The 18,990-nt window shown below is 44.6% G+C and overlaps 1 protein-coding gene across 1 annotated transcript in view; it reads left to right on the top strand.

Moving 5' to 3' along the window:
* Positions 1-18,990, top strand: part of NCKAP1L (NCK associated protein 1 like) — a 310,666-nt gene that overhangs the window by 19,462 nt on the left and 272,214 nt on the right. The window contains exon 2 of the mRNA XM_073561415.1: positions 18,213-18,323. Coding sequence (XP_073417516.1) covers positions 18,213-18,323 — 111 coding nt within the window. The remainder of the gene's footprint in view (positions 1-18,212; positions 18,324-18,990) is intronic.

Here is an 18,990-nt window from a genome sequence, read left to right on the forward strand (position 1 = left end):
TGTTGTATACGGATGCCAGCAACGTGGGACTGGGAGCAGTACTGTCACAGGTACAGAATGGCAAAGAAAGAGTGATCTCCTACGCCAGCAGGAAGCTGCATCCCACCGAAAGGAACTCTGACAACTACAGTTCCTTCAAGCTGGAGTTCCTCGCCAAAGTCTGGGCTGTGACTAAAAGATTCAATCATTACCTAGCTTCCCAAGTTTACCATCTTCACGGACAACAACCCGTTGACTCACTTGGAAACTGCCAAGCTAGGTGCACTGGAACAGCGATGGATGGCTTGGCTGTCTAGCTATGAATTTACCATCAAGTACCGAGTGGGGCACAAGAATGCCAATGCTGATGCGCTGTCCAGAATGCCTAATCTGCCAGATGCAGGAGAAGACCCTGAGGCACTTGAAGAAATCGAGTTACCTGCCTTCCACTGGCCAATTGCGGCCCAACGTGCCCAAGGAGTGAGAAACAGGCAGTCTGGCTTGAAAGAGGCCACCCTAAATCCATTACCCCATCATGACTGGGCAGAAACGCAGGATAGCGACCCCGCAGTCCGACTGGTGAAGGAGCTACTGTCACAAGCTGACTCACGCCCAGAGTCGGATGCTCCTGAAGAAACCCAACAGTTGTGGAAGGAAAGAGGTCGGCTGTTCATCTATGAAGGAAAGCTGTGTCGGAGGAGTATCAATGCCCGCACTCATGAGCTGGTCTGGCAGGTGATAGTCCCAAAGAGAGAAGCATCAATGGTCATGGAAGCATACCATAATGGAGCTGGACACTTCGGATGGAAGAAGTTGGAAGCCTTGCTCCGGTAGAGATTTTACTGGGCTGGTATGAGGAAAGCCATTGAAAATTGGTGCCGGGAGTGTGGACAATGCAGCCTGCGCAGAAAGGACCGTAACAGCCAGCGAGCTCCTTTGCAGCGAATAATAACCAAACAGCCTCTTGAGTTGGTCGCCCTGGACCATGTGAAGCTGGTCCCAAGCCGTTCAGGCTACATTTATGCTCTTACCATCGTTGACCACTACTCAAGATTCTTGGTAGTTGTGCCTGTCAAGGATCAAACAGCCAGGATAGCAGCCAGAGCATTCCAACAGCTCTTTTGTAGACCACATGAATATCCAGAGCGAGTGCTTACAGATCAAGGTCCAGCTTTTGAGGCAGAAGTGTTCCAGGGATTCTGTAACTTGTACGGTTGTAAGAAGATCAGGACAACACCGTACCATCCACAGACCAATGGCATGTGTGAAAAGATGAACCAGGTGGTGATCGACCTACTGAAGACCTTGCCTTTGGAAGAGAGGAATCTGTGGCCAGAAGAGTTACCAGATCTGGTAGACCTCTACAACCACATTCCTGTGAATTCCACCAACTGCACTCCAGCCTACCTAATGAGAGCGAGGCCTGGTAAGCTGCCTATTGATTTGGATATGGGAGTCCTGACACCTGAAGTGACATCACCAGATGCTGACTGGGATACAGAGAGGCAGCAACAGTACAGAAGAGTACAAGAGTGTGTGGAAAAGAGTCTAGCTCAGGCAAGACAAAAACAAGAGAGGAACTACAATCAGCATGCACCTGCAGTTCCCTTGTCACCAGGAGAACAAGTCCTAAAGAGGAAAAGAAGGATGCATAAATTGGATGACCAACGGGAAGCTGAACCCTACACCATTCTACCCTCAAACTTTGACAATACCAAGGTGTGCCTTATTAGTAAAGAAGGAGGAGAAACCTCAGCAGCCATATCAAGGGATCATTTGAAATTATGCCCTAACCAGCTAAAGGAAAGAATGGAAGAACAAAATAACATCCAACCCATGGAAGAAGAAAAGGTCAGCACTATACTTGGAGAATTCCCTGCAAATTGGACTAAAGTAAATGATGCCATAGTGGTGCCAGTGTTGACATTTCCCCAACTGGTAGTACAAGAAGAAGTGACTCAAGAAAATCCTGAAAATCAGGAAAATCAGGCAGCAGATACCACACCAGCAATGGAGACAGAGAACCTTCACCCTGCCAGTGGTGAATCTGTCATGCCCACAGTGAGTAGAAGTGGTCCTAGGAAATCTAGTATCCCTGTGCTACGCAGAACCACCAGTAGTGTCTCCAGTACATCACACACACCAGTAGTTAGCATCAGGCAATCAGTAAGATCCTCAACCACGCCAATGTTACGTAGATCTACCCGTACTACTCAAGGTATACCACCCCTTAGATTCCGCATATGAATAAGTTAAAGCAATGTAAGTGTTAATATGTATATATGTAACTGTTCAAATTTTGTGCCTACAGATATTCTGTAAGAAATTTCCTTTTTGAGTTTTCCCGTTTGTGTTATTCATTATTATTACATTATTCATTTCATAATCCCAAACTATTTTCTTATGCATTTTCTGCAAGGCCTGCCCTGCTGCCAAGTTATCTGCATCCCAATATGCCTTTGAAACCACATACTGGATGGGCACAGGAAAATCCACTTCACATTATTCAATTTGTACTCCCATTCTGTTTACTTATGCATAGACTGCAAGGCCTGCCCTGCTACCAAGTCATATGCAACCCAATATCCAAAATCCCCCCTTGGAAGAAACGTGTAGGAGGGCCTATTAACAAAAAATGGGCCATTAAAAAGGAGCATGCCTCCTAGACTTGGAATGCCCATACACTAAGTGTGTTGGCTGTGAAACATTTTCCCTTGTGGAGTACACCTCAACCTTTTCCATAACAAGTATTTTACGCCCAGCAAAACGACCCACCATTGTGCAGAACTCGACCCTGGCTGCAGCAGCACGGAACACGTTGACGCTGGTGATCTAGTGGCGACGGATTATGAGACGTGGAGGAAGGCCTGATTTAAAACTATGCCCAATTTAAAAGAGCGGGTCTCCTACATTTGGAATACCAAACATTTCCCCAGTGGGGTACACCTCAACCTTTGGCAGAACAAGTATTTGACGCACAGCCTAAACACCCACCCTTGTTACAAATTCGACACTGGCTGTAGCTGCATGGAACACGTAAACCCTTTTGATCTAGTGGTGGTGGATGATGAGACTTGGAGGAAGGCCTAATTAAAAAATAGGCCCAATTTAAAGGAGCGGGTCTCCTACACTTGGAATGCCCATACACTTTTTGTATGGGCTGGCAAACATTTCCCCTTGGGCGTGTAAATATTTTTAAAATTTTGGTGATGGCCATCATAACACCCTTGCAAAAACACAGAGTGGCAGGAGCATGATTGAATACGTTCACCCTGGTGTTCAAATGGTGGTGGACAGTGAGGATGAGGAGAAGGAGGAGGAGGACACCAAAGAGCAAAAAACATGAAGCGTATATCCATGTTTAGTTGTGAAGAGGTGCATGTGAATACACCTCACAAAAAAACACTACATTGGAGTTTATGCTTTGCTGTCATCATTTGGTGGTGTCGCGAAGTCAGGCCCAATCCATCCCTTGTTCATTTTTATAAGAGTCAGTTTGTCTGCATTTTCCGTAGAAAAGCAAATGCGCTTATCTGTGATAATGCCACCAGCAGCACTAAAAACTCGCTCGGACAAAACACTAGCGGCAGGGCAGGCCAAGACCTCCAAGGCGTAGAGAGCAAGCTCATGCCACGTGTCCAGCTTGGATATCCAATAATTAAAAGGCACAGAGGAATCACGGAGGACATTGGTACGGTCAGCAATGGACTACCTCAGCATCTTAGAAAAGATTGCATTCCTTGTGAGATTACCTTGTGCCTCAGTGGATGGGCAATGGGAGGGTCTTAGAGAACTGTTTCAGAACTTTTCCAGTGTTTCCCTGCCTCTGCTGGAGTGGACTTGTGTCTGTGTCGCCTGTCCGGCTTGGTTGGCCTATGAAATGTTATCTCTGCCGCCTGCATTTTGAGAAGGGAATTTTTTTAATAACTCTGCAACAATGACCCTATGTTACTGCACTATTTTGGTACACCTGTCAGCCTCTGGAATAAGAGATTGAAAGTTATCCTTGTTGCTTGGGTCTAAAATGTCACTAGCCAGTAGTGACTGTTACCCAATATTTTGACAATACGAGGGTCACGGGAAAGGCAGCGTAACATAAAGTCAGCCATGCATGCTAGACTGGTAACAGGCAAGCATTCTGTGTCCTGACCAACAGGACGAATGACCAAGGTGTCGTCCTCCTCTTCCTCTTCTTCTCTGTCCTCAGGCCATCCACGCTGAACAGATGGTATGACAGTTGTGGTTGTAGTCCCATCTATAGCGCATGAAAGTAGCTCCTGTTCTTCCTCCTCCTCTTCCTCTTTGTCAACCAATCCACGTTGGGATGACATGAGGCTGGGCTGTGTGTAATCACCCTGTATGGTTCCTTTATCCATGTCCTCGTGCTCCGATTGCAATGCATCCTCTTTCATTGTGAGCAGAGAGCTTTTCAGAATGCAGATGAGTGGGATAGTGACGCTAATTATGGCATCATCGCCGCTCACCATCTTGATGGACAACTTAAAGTTTTGGAGGATGCTACATATGTCTGACATCCATGTCCACTACTGAGGCCTTATGTGTGGTGTGAAACCTGAAACACGACGGCCTTGTTGATTCTGGTATTCAACAACTTCCCGCTTCTGCTCATGAGTCCTTTCCAACATGTGGAGTGTAGCGTTCCAATGTGTGGGGACATCACACACAAGTTGGTGAGCCGGAATCTGCAATCACTGCTGAAGCACGGCAAGGGCGGCTGAAGCTGTAGCTGACTTTCTAAAATGTGCACACAGGTGGCGTACTTTAACCAGCAGATCCGCAGGTCCGGATAGCTTTTTAGAAAACGTTGAACAACGAGGTTCAGCACATGGGCCAGGCATGGTACGTGTGTCAGTTCGCCTCGCCCCAGAGCTGCCACCAGGTTCCTGCCATTGTCACACACAACCATGCCTGGCTGGAATTTCAGCGGTGTCAGCCACACATCTGCCTGCTCTTTCAGAACTGTCAACAACTCTTCAGCATTGTGCGGTTTGTCACCTAAACATATTAGCTTCAGTTCAGCCTGTTGCCGCTTTGCTTTGGCAGTGCTGCCGTGCTTCCAGCTTGTGACTGATGTGCTCCTTTCAGACATGGAGGCTGAAGAGGAGGAGTTGCAGGAGCTGTACACAGTGGGGGCAGATCCAGATCACCAGTGAGGCCGGATTGTGAGGTTTCTCGCCCTTCTGTTCTCAAGCGCTTGGAGATAAAAAGACTCAACACACACGGAGCGCGGTCAAATCACTTTATCTGACGTAATGAAAAATAAGACATGTTTATATACCATTTACAGCAATATGTGACTCAATATGTGGAGCTCATTTGGCCCCCCCCATCACCTCAGGGTCGTAAATTGTTTTCAATATAGCCAGAACATGTTGTTGAGAAGAAATAAGATAACAAGTATAGTTTCCTTGAACATGGAGACTAGTAGTCTACATAATTTCTAGCAGTAATAAGGCAAAAGGCAATTTGAAGTCTTAAAGGCATTTAAAGGGATATAAAAGCAAATCATTAATTCTTCTATATCAATTTCCCCCTTTTGTAAATGGTATAACCTTTGCCACAGGTTCAGCTGATGTCCACAAAGGAGCTACTGTCTCATGGGTCTAGTACCCATAAGGGGGCTTCCTACCTGCTTCGCCCATCCACCCTCAGTGTGGACACTCACCTTCCCCATCAGCAATGGCTACCTGGGGTCTATGATACACTACAGAAGGTTCAGCCTTAGATTTTTTTTTTTTTTTTTTTTATGCATACATTATTCAGTAGCTTAAGTAATACATATATTAGCGCTTTTACGGCTACATAAAGCAATAAGCAAAACAACAAAATTTGCATACAAGTCTGCAAAATGCCAAAAATCCATACTGCTAAGCCATTAAACCAATTTGCTGGATTTAGGAAAGAGAATGTGTTACCCCACCAGGAGTCTCTGGTTGCACTGTGTTGTTTTAACCATTGGTCTCTACGTTCACCTATTCTGTCTATACTGGCCCCGATCTGGAGATTGCCGGCAGGGTCAATATAGTCACAACAGGTGAGACCAATTATCTGACACATTCCTCCTCCTTTTGCTGTCAGGTAATCTAGTACTATAGTATGTTGGTTAGTAACTACGATTAATTGTCTCTGTATTGTATTAGTCTCATTTAGAACTTCAAGAATCTGGAAAATCTGATCGTCCAGGTAGTCGGTACCTTCCACTAATTTATCCCACAGTTGTGTTATGAAGGGGTATATTAGCATACTACTGAATATTTTGTTATCCCCATCTCTACTAGATGCGGCCTACCATTTGGCCGGGGCTTATTGTCTGCAGCCCTTCTATACAAAGTGTGAATTGAGACTGCTGCTGTGTCTATTTTACTATGAGGAACTATGAAAGTGGCTGGTGTCAGTTTAGCAAGAGTGCAGACCCCTCTTATGTCTGGCCTTCCCACCTGTAGACTCGATGTCCGCAAACCAAGAATACTCCTTCAGGGAGAACACAAACGTGACCAGGGGTCTGTATACATTGGTTTAAACTCAAAAATCCTGACATAGGCTTATGGGCACACCAAGTATTATTCATTGGCTTTCCCCTTATACCAGATGTACATTTACCCCTTTCTTTCCTTATTATTTTACCCGTAGATGCTCTACTGCTCTACAGCCTTCAATACCATCCTGGTACATCGTCTTATTAACCTGTGTTTGATCATGAGTGTATATACGGAAGCAATTATTGTCCTCACCACAGGTGTCTGCTCCAGTGTGTTGAAGACTGAACCACCGTCTATCATTGGGAATAGGGTCTGAGTGAGGGATTTCAGTCCTCCTCCTGGCGACCATATTTCCGACATCTGAGTCATATTCCCGCCACCACATTTGTACCTTAGGCCGCATTATATTAAACTGAAACCAGGGATTAGCGGCCCATCCGATTATAACCAATGAGGCAGATGTATCACTGGGCACATCTTTTCCCTAAAACCTAGATTGAGTCCAAGTCTCATTGTGTATGCAGTGTGGGGTTAATACCTCCCATGGCTCCAGAGGTAAGGCTAAGTACGGCATAGTCCTCGCAGATACAGGGCTGTGTGTACAGATCCAACAGTCCTTCGGTTTCTGTCCTTCCATGTCCTTTATAAGAAGAGTATGATGCCGAATAAGTTTGTTGTTCCACTCAGCATTTAAGAGTTTGTCCTGTGTCTCTGTAGAGTGCAGTAACCCTGTCACTGCCAGCAAGGTGATGAGGAGTACAGTCATTCTACTGGTGAAAGGACCTTCTTGCAGTGACTGGCGTGGATCCAGGTAGGCTTTCCCTCAAGTTTTACTGAAGTGGATGTGGTCAGCTGGACTTGGAAGGGGCCGTCAAATCGTGGGTCCCGGATCCTTCTCACGTGTCTGCGTATAACCACCCAATCACCTGGATTCAGCTGATGCACATCTGCACTGGCATTAGGATCTGGAATGTATGAGAACACATGTTTATGCACCACATTAAGTCTTTCCTGCAAGGCCTGGACGTAGGCTGTCATAGCACCGTGTTGCATTTGTAGCACCTGTGGGAAGTACAGACCAGTCTTTGGTGCACTACCAAACAGGACTTCAAATGGAGACAAGCCTGTCTTTCTATTTGGAGTGTGTCTGACTGAAAAGAGTGCAAGAGGCAAGCACTCTACTCAGCTCTTTCCTGTGTCTGCCATGGCCTTTTGAATTTTCAGTTTAAGTGTCCCATTTAGTCTTTCCACTTTCCCACTACTTTGTGGCCTATATGGTGTATGAAATGCTTGCTGTACACCCAGGGCCTGCATGACTTCCCTCATTATTTCTCCGGTGAAGTGTGTACCCCTGTCACTTTCTATGGTTTCTGGGACACCATACCTGCAGATCAGTTCTTTCATCAGTTTGTCTGCAGTTGTTTTAGCATTTGCACATTTTACCGGATAGGCTTCCGGCCAACCAGAGAAGAGATCTACACATACTATGATATTTGCATACACTCCTACCTTCGTAGCTGTATGTCTTCAATCTGCCGTCTCTGAAACAGGTAGAGAGGCCTAGATGTCGCTTTCTTAGGGACTTTTACTGTTTTACCTGGGTTGTGCTGTGCACAGATGAGGCATGATTGTACAAGTTTCGCGGCTGCGTAACTGAAACCAGGAGCGATCCAGAAGGCATCTACCATGGCACACATGTGACTTTTTGAGGTGTGAGTGGGGCCATGTGCTGCTTGCGCCATGATTGGGAACAGGGACTTTGGTGGGCACATTTTATCCTTATTCTCCCATACTCCATTTGAGTTCAGCTCAGCTCCCAGTCTCCCCCGGTGTACCTTCTCTGTTTGGGCAGCCTTTTGCCGGAGGGATTTCAGGACACCTAGACCCAATGTGGCTGGAATACGCGGACTCCCCGCCACCGTCCACTGCTCTCTCTAGGCCGCCTTGTGCTATTTTAGCAGCCTCGTTCGCCCTTCTATTGCCCTCTACCTCCACGGAGTCACCTTTGTGTGTGCTTTTACCTTGACAATGCCAACCTGGACTGGTAACATCAATGCCTCCATCAATTGTTTCACCAACTCTGCATTTTTAATGGGCTTCGAATCTGCAAAAATATTAGCGACTTTACCTGCAGCGGCTCTACACGCCTCAGTGAGTGCCTTCAACTCTGCCTCCTGCGCCGACATGTGAGGAGAGAGTGGTTCCGCTCTGATTACCTCATGTGAGAATACTACTGCATATCCAGTGTAGAATCGTCCATCCTGGTGGTATCTGGGGCCATCTACAAAAAAGAAACTCAAAGTCTGCATTAGGAACAGGTTTTTCATGAACGTGTGCAAACCCAACTGTCTCCTGACTCATCAGTTCTATGCAGACATGTTCATGCGTCATGTCAAAGTATCCTTCCTCACTTCACTAATACGGTCACCAATTCCCCCTTTTCTGAATCCACAGGCAGGAGGGTGGCTGGATTCAGAACGTTACATCTTTTAAGGGTGACATATTCAGGAATTAGTAGAGCACACTCAAGTCGGAGCTGTCTGGCCATAGACATGTTTTGGTTGAACTTGTACGAGTATGGCATGGATGTCATATGGGGAATAGATTGTCAAAAGAAACGTCAGTGTGATCTCACATGCCTTTCCTAGTAGTAGTGCAGCTGCTCCTACCGCACAGACACAATCAATTGTATTTTGTGTGAGGTCCCGGGTCTGATGACAAGCAGTCATAAAGTGGTTGGAATATTTGTGAAGCGGACCTTATCCAAGGCCTACTGTAGGTCACTAAACCTAGGAAAGTGCATAGATGCTGATGTAACCTGGGTAGAGGGAGATCTTGAATTGCCTGTTTCCTGTCAGGTGTGTGGTACCTTCGGCAATATAATGTCCCAACAAATGTCACCTTTTGTTTGTAATACTGTAATTTGTCACGTGAGACCTTGCAACCCTTAGGGTCATCCACGTACTGTACTAGTACAATCAGCGGATGAGGTGATTGCCACTACTCAAGGATCCCTGCCATTGCTGCTGAATAGATGGCAGGGGATTTCTTTCCCCCTTTGTGGGAGGACTGTCCAACAATATTGTTCACTTCTATGAGTAAAGGAGAAATACACTGACAGTCAGGGTGCAGGGGTACAGAGAAGAATGCACCTGCTAAATCAATAACTGTGAAACATTCTGACATTACTGGGATCTGTGACAGTATTGTGTATGTGTGTCAGGGACGATTGAGGTCACACTCACTGTATCATCATTAATAGCCCTTAAGTCATGAACCTTTCTGTAAGCGTCAGCAAACCCTTGAGTCCTTTTTTTCCTAATGGGATACAAAGAGGTGTCGCAGGGGGAAGATCTTTGCAGTCCAGGGGGGGTTTCTTTGCACCAGAACCCCTGCCTTAACATACTCTCTAATATCTCTGCTCGGGGCAATTGATTTGGCTAGGCTCAAGGGTTATTGCTTTAAACAAGGAGGAGTGGTTCCTTCTTTCATTTTAATCATGACAGGGGGAATGGTCAACCGACCCACATCATTTTTCCCCCTTGCCCAAACAGTGTCTGGCACCTGTCCCATTTCTTCATCCTCAGGCATTTTGGTGTCAGGTGTTAGTTTCACCGCTTTTGTCATATACACCATTGCCGCAATCTTACACAAATGTTTATCTGAGAGGGGACTTGTGACTGTAATACCCTCAGGAGAGTACTGTATGGTGGCCGAAATCGCACTCAGCACATCTGCTCCCAGTAATTTCATAGGGGTATTGTCACTAACAATAAGTTTTGTAAGCACCTCTTGGCTATCTCGTAATTTTAATCTTATTTGTTTAGTCATAGGGGCTTCTGTCACTTGCCCCTCTACCCCCACACCTTCCACAATCTCATTAGTAATTATGTCTGGCATTATCAAGTTTCTGTGTACCACAGTCCCAGCTGCCCCAGTGTCAATCAAAAATTCTGCCTCTTTCCCTCCCGGCATTGTTATGGTGGTCATCAAGGTAGGACCAGGTCCGGAGGGGACAAGAACAGGGTACACATTTGTCACTGGGTTGCCAGTTTCCTAGTCTGTATGCGAAGGAGGTGGAAGATTGGTCTGCTTATTTTCCATTACAGGGTTTCTGCAATGGCTGGCGTAGTGCCCATTCTCACCACAATTCCAGCACCTCACTGTTTCTAGGTCCTTATGTCCCTTATTACGTCTCCACTTCTTTCCTTGTGCTCCAGCATACATGACAGGTCGTCTTATTGTCCTTGTTTGCTCAATTTCTTTAGCTACCTTAAGGAGGTCTTTCGGATCTACATATCTCCATTCAGGTCTGGCTGTCTGTACTGCGTCTTGTAAGTCTTTGTTCATACCGTCAATGAATGCATTCACCAGTATTCTAACATCAAGTGGGTTTATGCAAATGTACCCCATGTCTGCCCATTTCAGCTGTAACCGTCCAAAGTACATCTCTACACTCGCTCCTCTTTGCTGTGTCACGTTAGTCAGGAGTACAGACTGCTCTGATTGTTCCACTGTAGCCCATTGTCCTAGCGACTCACAGTACGTCTCCCCAGATCGTGCAGATTTATCATCCATGCCCCAAGCCGGATTCTTTGTCACATCTGTGTGTGTCTTAATTATATGTCCTAGTGCGTCACCTGCCTTTAAACTCACCAACCTCTCTAGGTCTGCCCAGGTACACTTATATGTCTGCTGTACTCCCTTTATGAGTCTGTAAAACGGGAATGGTTCGTCTTCAGGGTCAGGCAGCTGCTTCAGCAAAGCTAGCTGGTCAGAGGGGCTCCAGGGATAATACACCTGCATCTTTCTTATTCTAGTCGCACTGATGGGGTTGGTCGTCTGATGTCTACTGTCAGCTTACTCCTCAAAGGTCAATGTCACTACGTATGGTCTTGTCTGGACAGGATTTAGCGCAACTTGCTTAGGTCAGTAGCACAGGTCACACAAGTAGCTATTCAGTCTGGGTTTGTCTGAGTCTGATCACAGTGTTTACAATTCCATCTGTTTTGTCTGGGTCTCTGGTTACACTTTGTCAATCAAACATTCATAATACACCTTTCATACTGCTGCACATTCTCAAGCATCATTTATTCACTTGCTATTTTCTTCCCTTGTCTGTGCCTTTTTGTACATCCAAACATTCACACTCTGGTATTTTTGCCTTTTTCAATATTTGTCCAACCTACCTGTTTCACTGCTTCCTTTCTGCTCTGTCTTTTACAATTTGCATAGCTGTCTTGGATCTCATTGGGGGCACCGACTGTACACAGAAAAAGTTGCCATGGCTTCAACCTTTTTCTGCCGACAGCTCACCTTTCTTCTGAAATGCCCTCCCAGTGTGCCTGGACCTCTGTCTTACAGGCCACACTTAGCAAGTCAGAGAGAGCCTGCCAAGGTGTAGCGGGAAGGCTCCTTGCCTCTCACCCGGTAGACCTACAGGATGTAGCGGGAAGGCTCTCTGCCTCTCACCCGCTAGATCAGCTGGCTAGAATAGGATCAGGCCTGCATCCTTCCAGCCCAGCTCCATGGATTGTTGTGGGAAGGCTATTTCAACCTTAGGCAGCTCACCTTTCTTCTGAAATGCTCTCCCAGTGTGCCTGGACCTCTGTCTTACAGGCCACACTTAGCAAGTCAGAGCGAGCCTGCCAAGGTATATCCAGAGGGCTCCTTGCCCTCGCCTCTCACCCACAACAATAAAACCTGCTGACTAAAGTAAGAAGTCCCAGGTGTGATAGGACTCTAACCCACTTTATCAGCCATACAGTCGGCTACCTCCTCTGTGGATCCACAATTTGCTATACAAATCAATCACACAACTAGAAGCAGGTTCAAACACATTAATGACCAAACAATCACTTACAATGACCATCAATTACTTTCAATTTCCTTCTAAATTAGGCACCATATTTTACTTTTAACTTCCAACTTCAATTAAGTACTGTTGCTTTAAAATGCACAAATCTTCCAGCGCGTATCTTACGGATAGAATTACAGAGAATTTTGAGCACAGCTCACACTCAGCAGAGATAAGAGCGAAGGGAGAAGAAACTGCGCAGCGCCATCCTTCCCTCCTCCCATCAGCATTCCGTAGTTCTTTAGACTTATCAAAATCAATTTCTACAAAAAAAACTCAAAATCACGGGATTTCACTGTAAGAGCACATAACTGTGTAATGAGATTAACCATGTCTTGCCCTTTTTCTGGCCAAATGCATTCAGGAAACTTTACAATGTAATGCCACATATAACACGAGCTATATCATTACTCAATTCATTCAGTCTCAGATGTAGATTTGAAATATCTATAACGCATCTGTCCGGGATTCCACCACGACTAGAAAGGTAACAAATCTCTTGACACAAAAATGATGTGTGATGATTCATTCATAAGTGCTCATTCACGGATTTTTTTTATACTCAATTACTCATCTCTCATCTTATTCAGAGGTTCTCATAGACATATATACAAGGATTCACACAGCCTGACTATCTTGCATTTTGGATTTGATTGACACCTTAACCTACAGCAGTGTCCACTGACACTCCGAGAACACCAAAGCCAACTTCTTACACAAGAAACATTGAAAACCAGAGGCAACCAAAAACCACAGCCTTATACAAAATACAGCCTCATATGATTTACTGCCAATCCAAAACAACAACAACTGCACAGAGTCTATCCCAGACTTTGTGCTACACAGTACACCAGTACACAACCAGTTAGTATATTAGTATATTGCCAGAACAGTTTAACAGATAATACAGATGACAATTATTATCTTATTACTCTATTATTCAACTTTCATACAGCCATACTCACTGCTCACTGGTGATGTGGGTTCTTTTGAACCGTGCTGTTACAGTCTTACCCAGAGATATGTAGACATCCTTAGAAAGGTTGCAGATGCAGAATCAATGTAAGAATAAATGTTCTCACCTGCTGCAGCCTGGATTCTGCATTTTCAACCTCCCAGGAAGCTCCCACATACGGATTCCGAATAGACTGGTTTCCACGGCCCCACGTTGGGCGCCAAACTGTCGTAGCTGTTTTTGTTCTGACCAAGCGTCAGATCTTTCCAGATCACCAGTGAGGCCGGATTGTGAGGTTTCTCGCCCTTCTGTTCTCAAGCGCTTGGAGATAAAAAGACTCAACACACACGGAGCGCGGTCAAATCACTTTATCTGACGTAATGAAAAATAAGACATGTTTATATACCATTTACAGCAATATGTGACTCAATATGTGGAGCTCATTTGCCCCCACCATATCACCTCAGGGTCGTAAATTGTTTTCAATATAGCCAGAACATGTTGTTGAGAAGAAATAAGATAACAAGTATAGTTTCCTTGAACATGGAGACTAGTAGTCTACATAATTTCTAGCAGTAATAAGGCAAAAGGCAATTTGAAGTCTTAAAGGCATTTAAAGGGATATAAAAGCAAATCATTAATTCTTCTATATCATGTTCCATCCCAAGGTCTGACTGAGTCCTGGCTTCCACTATGTTAACCCAGTGTTCTGTCAGCGAGATGTAATGTCCCTGGCCACAAGTACTTGTCCACGTGTCCATGGTTAGGTGTACTTTCCCAGTAACTGCATTGTTGAGAGCACGGGTAATGTTGTGGGACATGTGCTTGTGTAATGCTGGGACGGCACAATGGGAGAAGTAGTGGTGGCTGGGGACCGAGTACCTTGGGGCAGCTGCCGCCATCAGGTTGTTGAAAGCTTCCATTTCCACAAGCCTAAAAGGCAACATTTCGACCGCAAGTAGGCGAGAAATATGAGAATTGAGTACTGTGGCCTGTGAGGCGTTGGCTGCGTATTTACGCTTACGTTCCAATGACTGGGGTATGGACAACTGAAGGCTGCGCTGGGACAAGGACGTGGACGTGCTTGATGATGCTGGTATTTGACTGTGGGCAACGGCAGGTGCAGGGCAGGAGGCATCTTCGCATGCACCGTGGACAGGGGATTGGCTTGCGCGCACAACAGTGGAAGAAGGAGTGGTGTCACCCTCAGACACTGTTCCTGGAGCCTGGGGTTGGGCCCACAAAGTCAGGTGCTTTGCTGCCATGCACCTGATCATGGTGGTGGTAGTAAGGCTGGTAGTTTTGCTACCCCTGCTGATGCTGGCATGACAGGTGTTACAGATTGCCTTTTTTGGGGTTATCGGCAAAGTCTTTAAAAAAATAACCAGACTCGGGAAGACCTTACAGTTAGAATGGCAAACTTCCGTCAGGTTGGTGATACGGGAAACGGTTGCACGCCTTCTGTCTGCAGCCACCACACTGCTTCTTCCTGCCTGAAGTGGTGCGATGCCTACCTCCCCCTGTGTGCTGCTGTCCTCGCTGTGCATGTCCTCCTGCCAGGTTAGGTCTGTTACTACATCATCCACCACCTCATCTTCCACTTTCCCACCCTGGGCCTCCTCCTGACTCTCCAGCAATTGTGTCTCATCATCGTCCACCTCTTGTGACCGTGGCTGCTCAAAGATTTGTGCATCGCTATATGGGATATCATCTTGCCCCGCTTCAAGTGGACCGGGTGAGAGGCACGAATCTCCAAAAGGAAAACTGAACAGGTCTTCAGAGTGTCCGAGTGTGGAATCAGTTGTCTCAGAGCACTCAGCATGGTGGGAGGAAGGAGGATCAAGGTAAGGAATATGTGGTCCCGATTCACAGCAACTGTGACTTGACCTTGTTGAAGAAAGGTTGCTGGTGGTGGTGGATAAGTGGTGGTGGATAAGTAACTGCAAGTATTATCTGCTATCCAACTAACAACCTTTTCACACTGCTCAGGTTTCAATAGTGCTGTCTTGCCCTGGTCCCCTAGTACTTTGGACACTAAGGTCCAGCTAGAAGATGTGGGTGTTTTTGGTGGCCCAATTTCTGTTTGCACTATCACCATCACGTCCACTTCCCTGTCCCTTGCCACGCGCCTTGCCCATTGTAAATGGACTAGAATATTTGACACGTTCAATACAAAAGGGTGATTTGGGAGGCAATTTGTATGTGATGCGTGTGCTGGAAAACCACACTTTTACCTATCTGTATTTTAAGTTAAAATGTGTTTTGCCTTATCAGATTTAATAAGTAAGTACTATAACAGACTGCAAATACAATGCATTGGCCTAAAATGGCCAAATTTTTGGCAAGGATAAATGGGGTCTGTTAGGGAGATAACACAACCAAAAATTTCTGGCCTGTATTTTTTATAAAAATTTTTGTGCTAAATTCTGCTGTATATAAGTCCAGTGACACCCAGGACCAAAAAAGAAAACAGCCGTAAACTTGCCAAACTTTGAGCACACACAGATATGAGCTTGCACGGAGATACCACTATGAGAAATGTTTTTTTAAAGAACTTATTTTTTTTGCTAAATAATGCTGTGTAAAAGTCCACTGACACCCAGGACAAAAAAATAAAACAGCCGTAAACTGGACAAACTTTGAGCACATACAGATATGAGCAGGCACGCAGATACCACACCAAAAAATGCGTGGCCTGTTTTTATTTAATTTTTTGACTAAATAGTGCTGTATATAAGCACACACTGATATGAGCTGTCACGCAGATAAAACACTGAAACATGTGTGGCCTGTATTTTTTTAATAGTTTGCTAAATAATGCTGTACATAAGTCCAGTGACACCCAGGACCAAAAAAGAAAGCCAGCCTAAACTGGCCAAAATTTGAGCATACACAGATATGAGCTGGCACGCAGATACCACACCGAAAAATGTGTGGCCTGTATTTTTTTCAATAGTTTGCTAAATAATGCTGTATACAAGTCCAGTGACACCCAGGACCAAAAAAGAAAACAGCCATAAACTGGGCAAACTTTGAGCACACACAGATATGAGCTATCACCGATATACCACTACGACAATTTTTTTTATTTTTATTTTTTGGGGGGTAAATACTGCTGTAGATAAGTCCAGTGACACCCCAGACAAAAAAAGAAAACAGCCGTAAACTTGCTAAACTTTGAGCATACACAGATATGATCTGGCACGCAGATACCACACGGAAAAATGTGTAGCCTGTATTTTTTTTTATTTTTTGGGTAAATACTGCTGTATATAAGTCCAGTGACACCCCGGACCAAAAAAGAAAACAGCCATAAACTGGCCAAACATTGAGCACATACAGATATGAGCAGGCACGCAGATACCATACCAAAAAATGTGTGGCCTGTTTTTATTTAATTTTTTGGCTAAATAGTGCTGTATATAAGTACGGTGCCAGACAGCAAAAACAAAAATCAATTTAGGGCTAAAAAGACCAAAATTTTTAGCAGACGGATGGATGAGGCATGTCACAGATATACCACACTGTAAAATATGTGGCCTGTCTGTATTTTTTGGGGGGTTCAGCAAAATAGTGTCAAGAATTTGTGCAAGACACTCAAAGAAAAACCTTCTCAACCGTACCACATAAAAAATAATAAACCAGGGGAAGAGTCTTGAGGAGATCATTTGCATATTCCCAGTGCCTTCTGGGATAAGTGAAGAGTCTCCGCGAGCTCAACGATCACTGGGTTTTGGCCGTTGCAGCTGAAAAGAGGAAATCGGAAAACCAGGGGAAGAGTCTTGAGGAGATCATTTGCATATTCCCAGTGCCTTCTGGGATAAGTGAAGAGTCTCCGCGAGCTCAACGATCACTGGGTTTTGGCCGTTGCAGCTGAAAAGAGGAAATCGGAAAACCAGGGGAAGAGTCTTGAGGAGATCATTTGCATATTCCCAGTGCCTTCTGGGATAAGTGAAGAGTCTCCGCGAGCTCAACGATCACTGGGTTTTGGCCGTTGCAGCTGAAAAGAGGAAATCGGAAAACCAGGGGAAGAGTCTTGAGGAGATCATTTGCATATTCCCAGTGCCTAGTCTGGTCAGTATCGCACCTGCTTGCTAATGAATAATGGGAGGTGGATATAAAAGCATGCAAGGTGGTTGTGTGAGTGTCTCAGCCTGGGAACACAGAGAGCCTGTCTGTGTGAGAGACACACGTGAGTGGAAGCAGTGCCCACTGCAACTGTGGTTTGGCTGGACGGGAGAAGCCCGCCAGTTGGTAGTTAGGTTGTCCATTGTTTAGTTAGTGCCGGACAGGCAAGGATTTGTTTTATGTTTTATTTCCTTTTGCATTGCTTTCACCGTTAATAAACCTGACCCAGGGTCAGTTACACCCAAATCCCAGCTCTGCGCCTGAGTTTCATGCTGAACGCACGTGACCTTTGACCCCAGCAAAGGCGATCCCGGAGTGTTTTATCACAATATATATATATAAATATATATTTATACATGTAGATAGATAGATAGATAGATAGATAGAAAATCTTCAAGAGACAAAATGAGAAAAACTCTGCTGTGATTAATTAAATAAAAAGCAAAGGTGCATTTCAGTAATACAGAGTTTGAGCAAATACAGTATTATTAAGAACTCTGTATTACTGAAATGCACTTTTGCTTTTTATTTATTTAATCACAGCATGGTTTTTCTCATTTTGTCTTTTTAGGTTTTGTATGCTTTATGACCAATGTGAACATGCATTTATATGCTGCATGTATACCAACTCAAATCAAGCTCAATTTTTGTATATATATATATATATATATATATATATATATATATATATATATATATATAAATATATATATATGTATGTATTACTGTTTGAAAGGTCGATTTTTTTTTTCTATTATTTCATGAACATTTATATGTTTTGTACTTTTTACAGACATGCTCAGATGCCAAGACAAAACCTCCCTTTTTCACAGATAAAACCATGGAGTCTTCTATAAAATACATCAGCAAGAAGTTTCCAAACATTGATGTTCGCAGCAGCACGGTAATTACTTACTGATATTGTATATTTTATTTAGCACCACAGCTACTGTAGAATAAATTGGGCAGCAGCACCAGGTACAGTCACATTATTATTATTATCATTATTATTAATTATTATAGCGCCATTTACTCCATGGCACTTTACATGTGAGCATTATGTCTAAGGACAGTTCGGTCGTCCAATCTAGTGCAGGGGTATGACGAGCTGTCATTATTTTAATAAACTGCTCATTCATCCAATCTTATTATCCTGGGGTGAGCTGAGCTGTCAGTATTTTGATAGACATCTCAGCCATCCAGTCTGAGACTGAGAGGTGCTAGGCTTAAAACAAGGAACACCTGAAAGGAGTAATTACCTAGCTACATAGCTGATCTTTCCGCACCAGATCTCTGCCAATCGTAGCATTTGCAGAGCTCATTCTGACCGTCCGTTTGTCCACCCTTTTGCTCTGATCTGTTATCTTCCTGGTATTGTGACCTCAGACCGTTACCTTACTACCCCTTTGTCTTTTCCCTTTTCTTTACCATCTTGGTATCTAATCACAGAACATTTGACAACCCTGCCTCACGGCTTGTCCATGAGTGCTAACTAGCGACACAATTTCATTATCAAATCACTCTGTAGTTCAAGTTTCACCCACTACATTTATAAAGCAGGATATATACAC

Source organism: Dendrobates tinctorius, unplaced genomic scaffold, assembly GCF_039654945.1.
Source record: "Dendrobates tinctorius isolate UK_male_01 unplaced genomic scaffold, ASM3965494v1 ptg000319l, whole genome shotgun sequence".
NCBI classification, from domain to species: domain Eukaryota; kingdom Metazoa; phylum Chordata; class Amphibia; order Anura; family Dendrobatidae; genus Dendrobates; species Dendrobates tinctorius.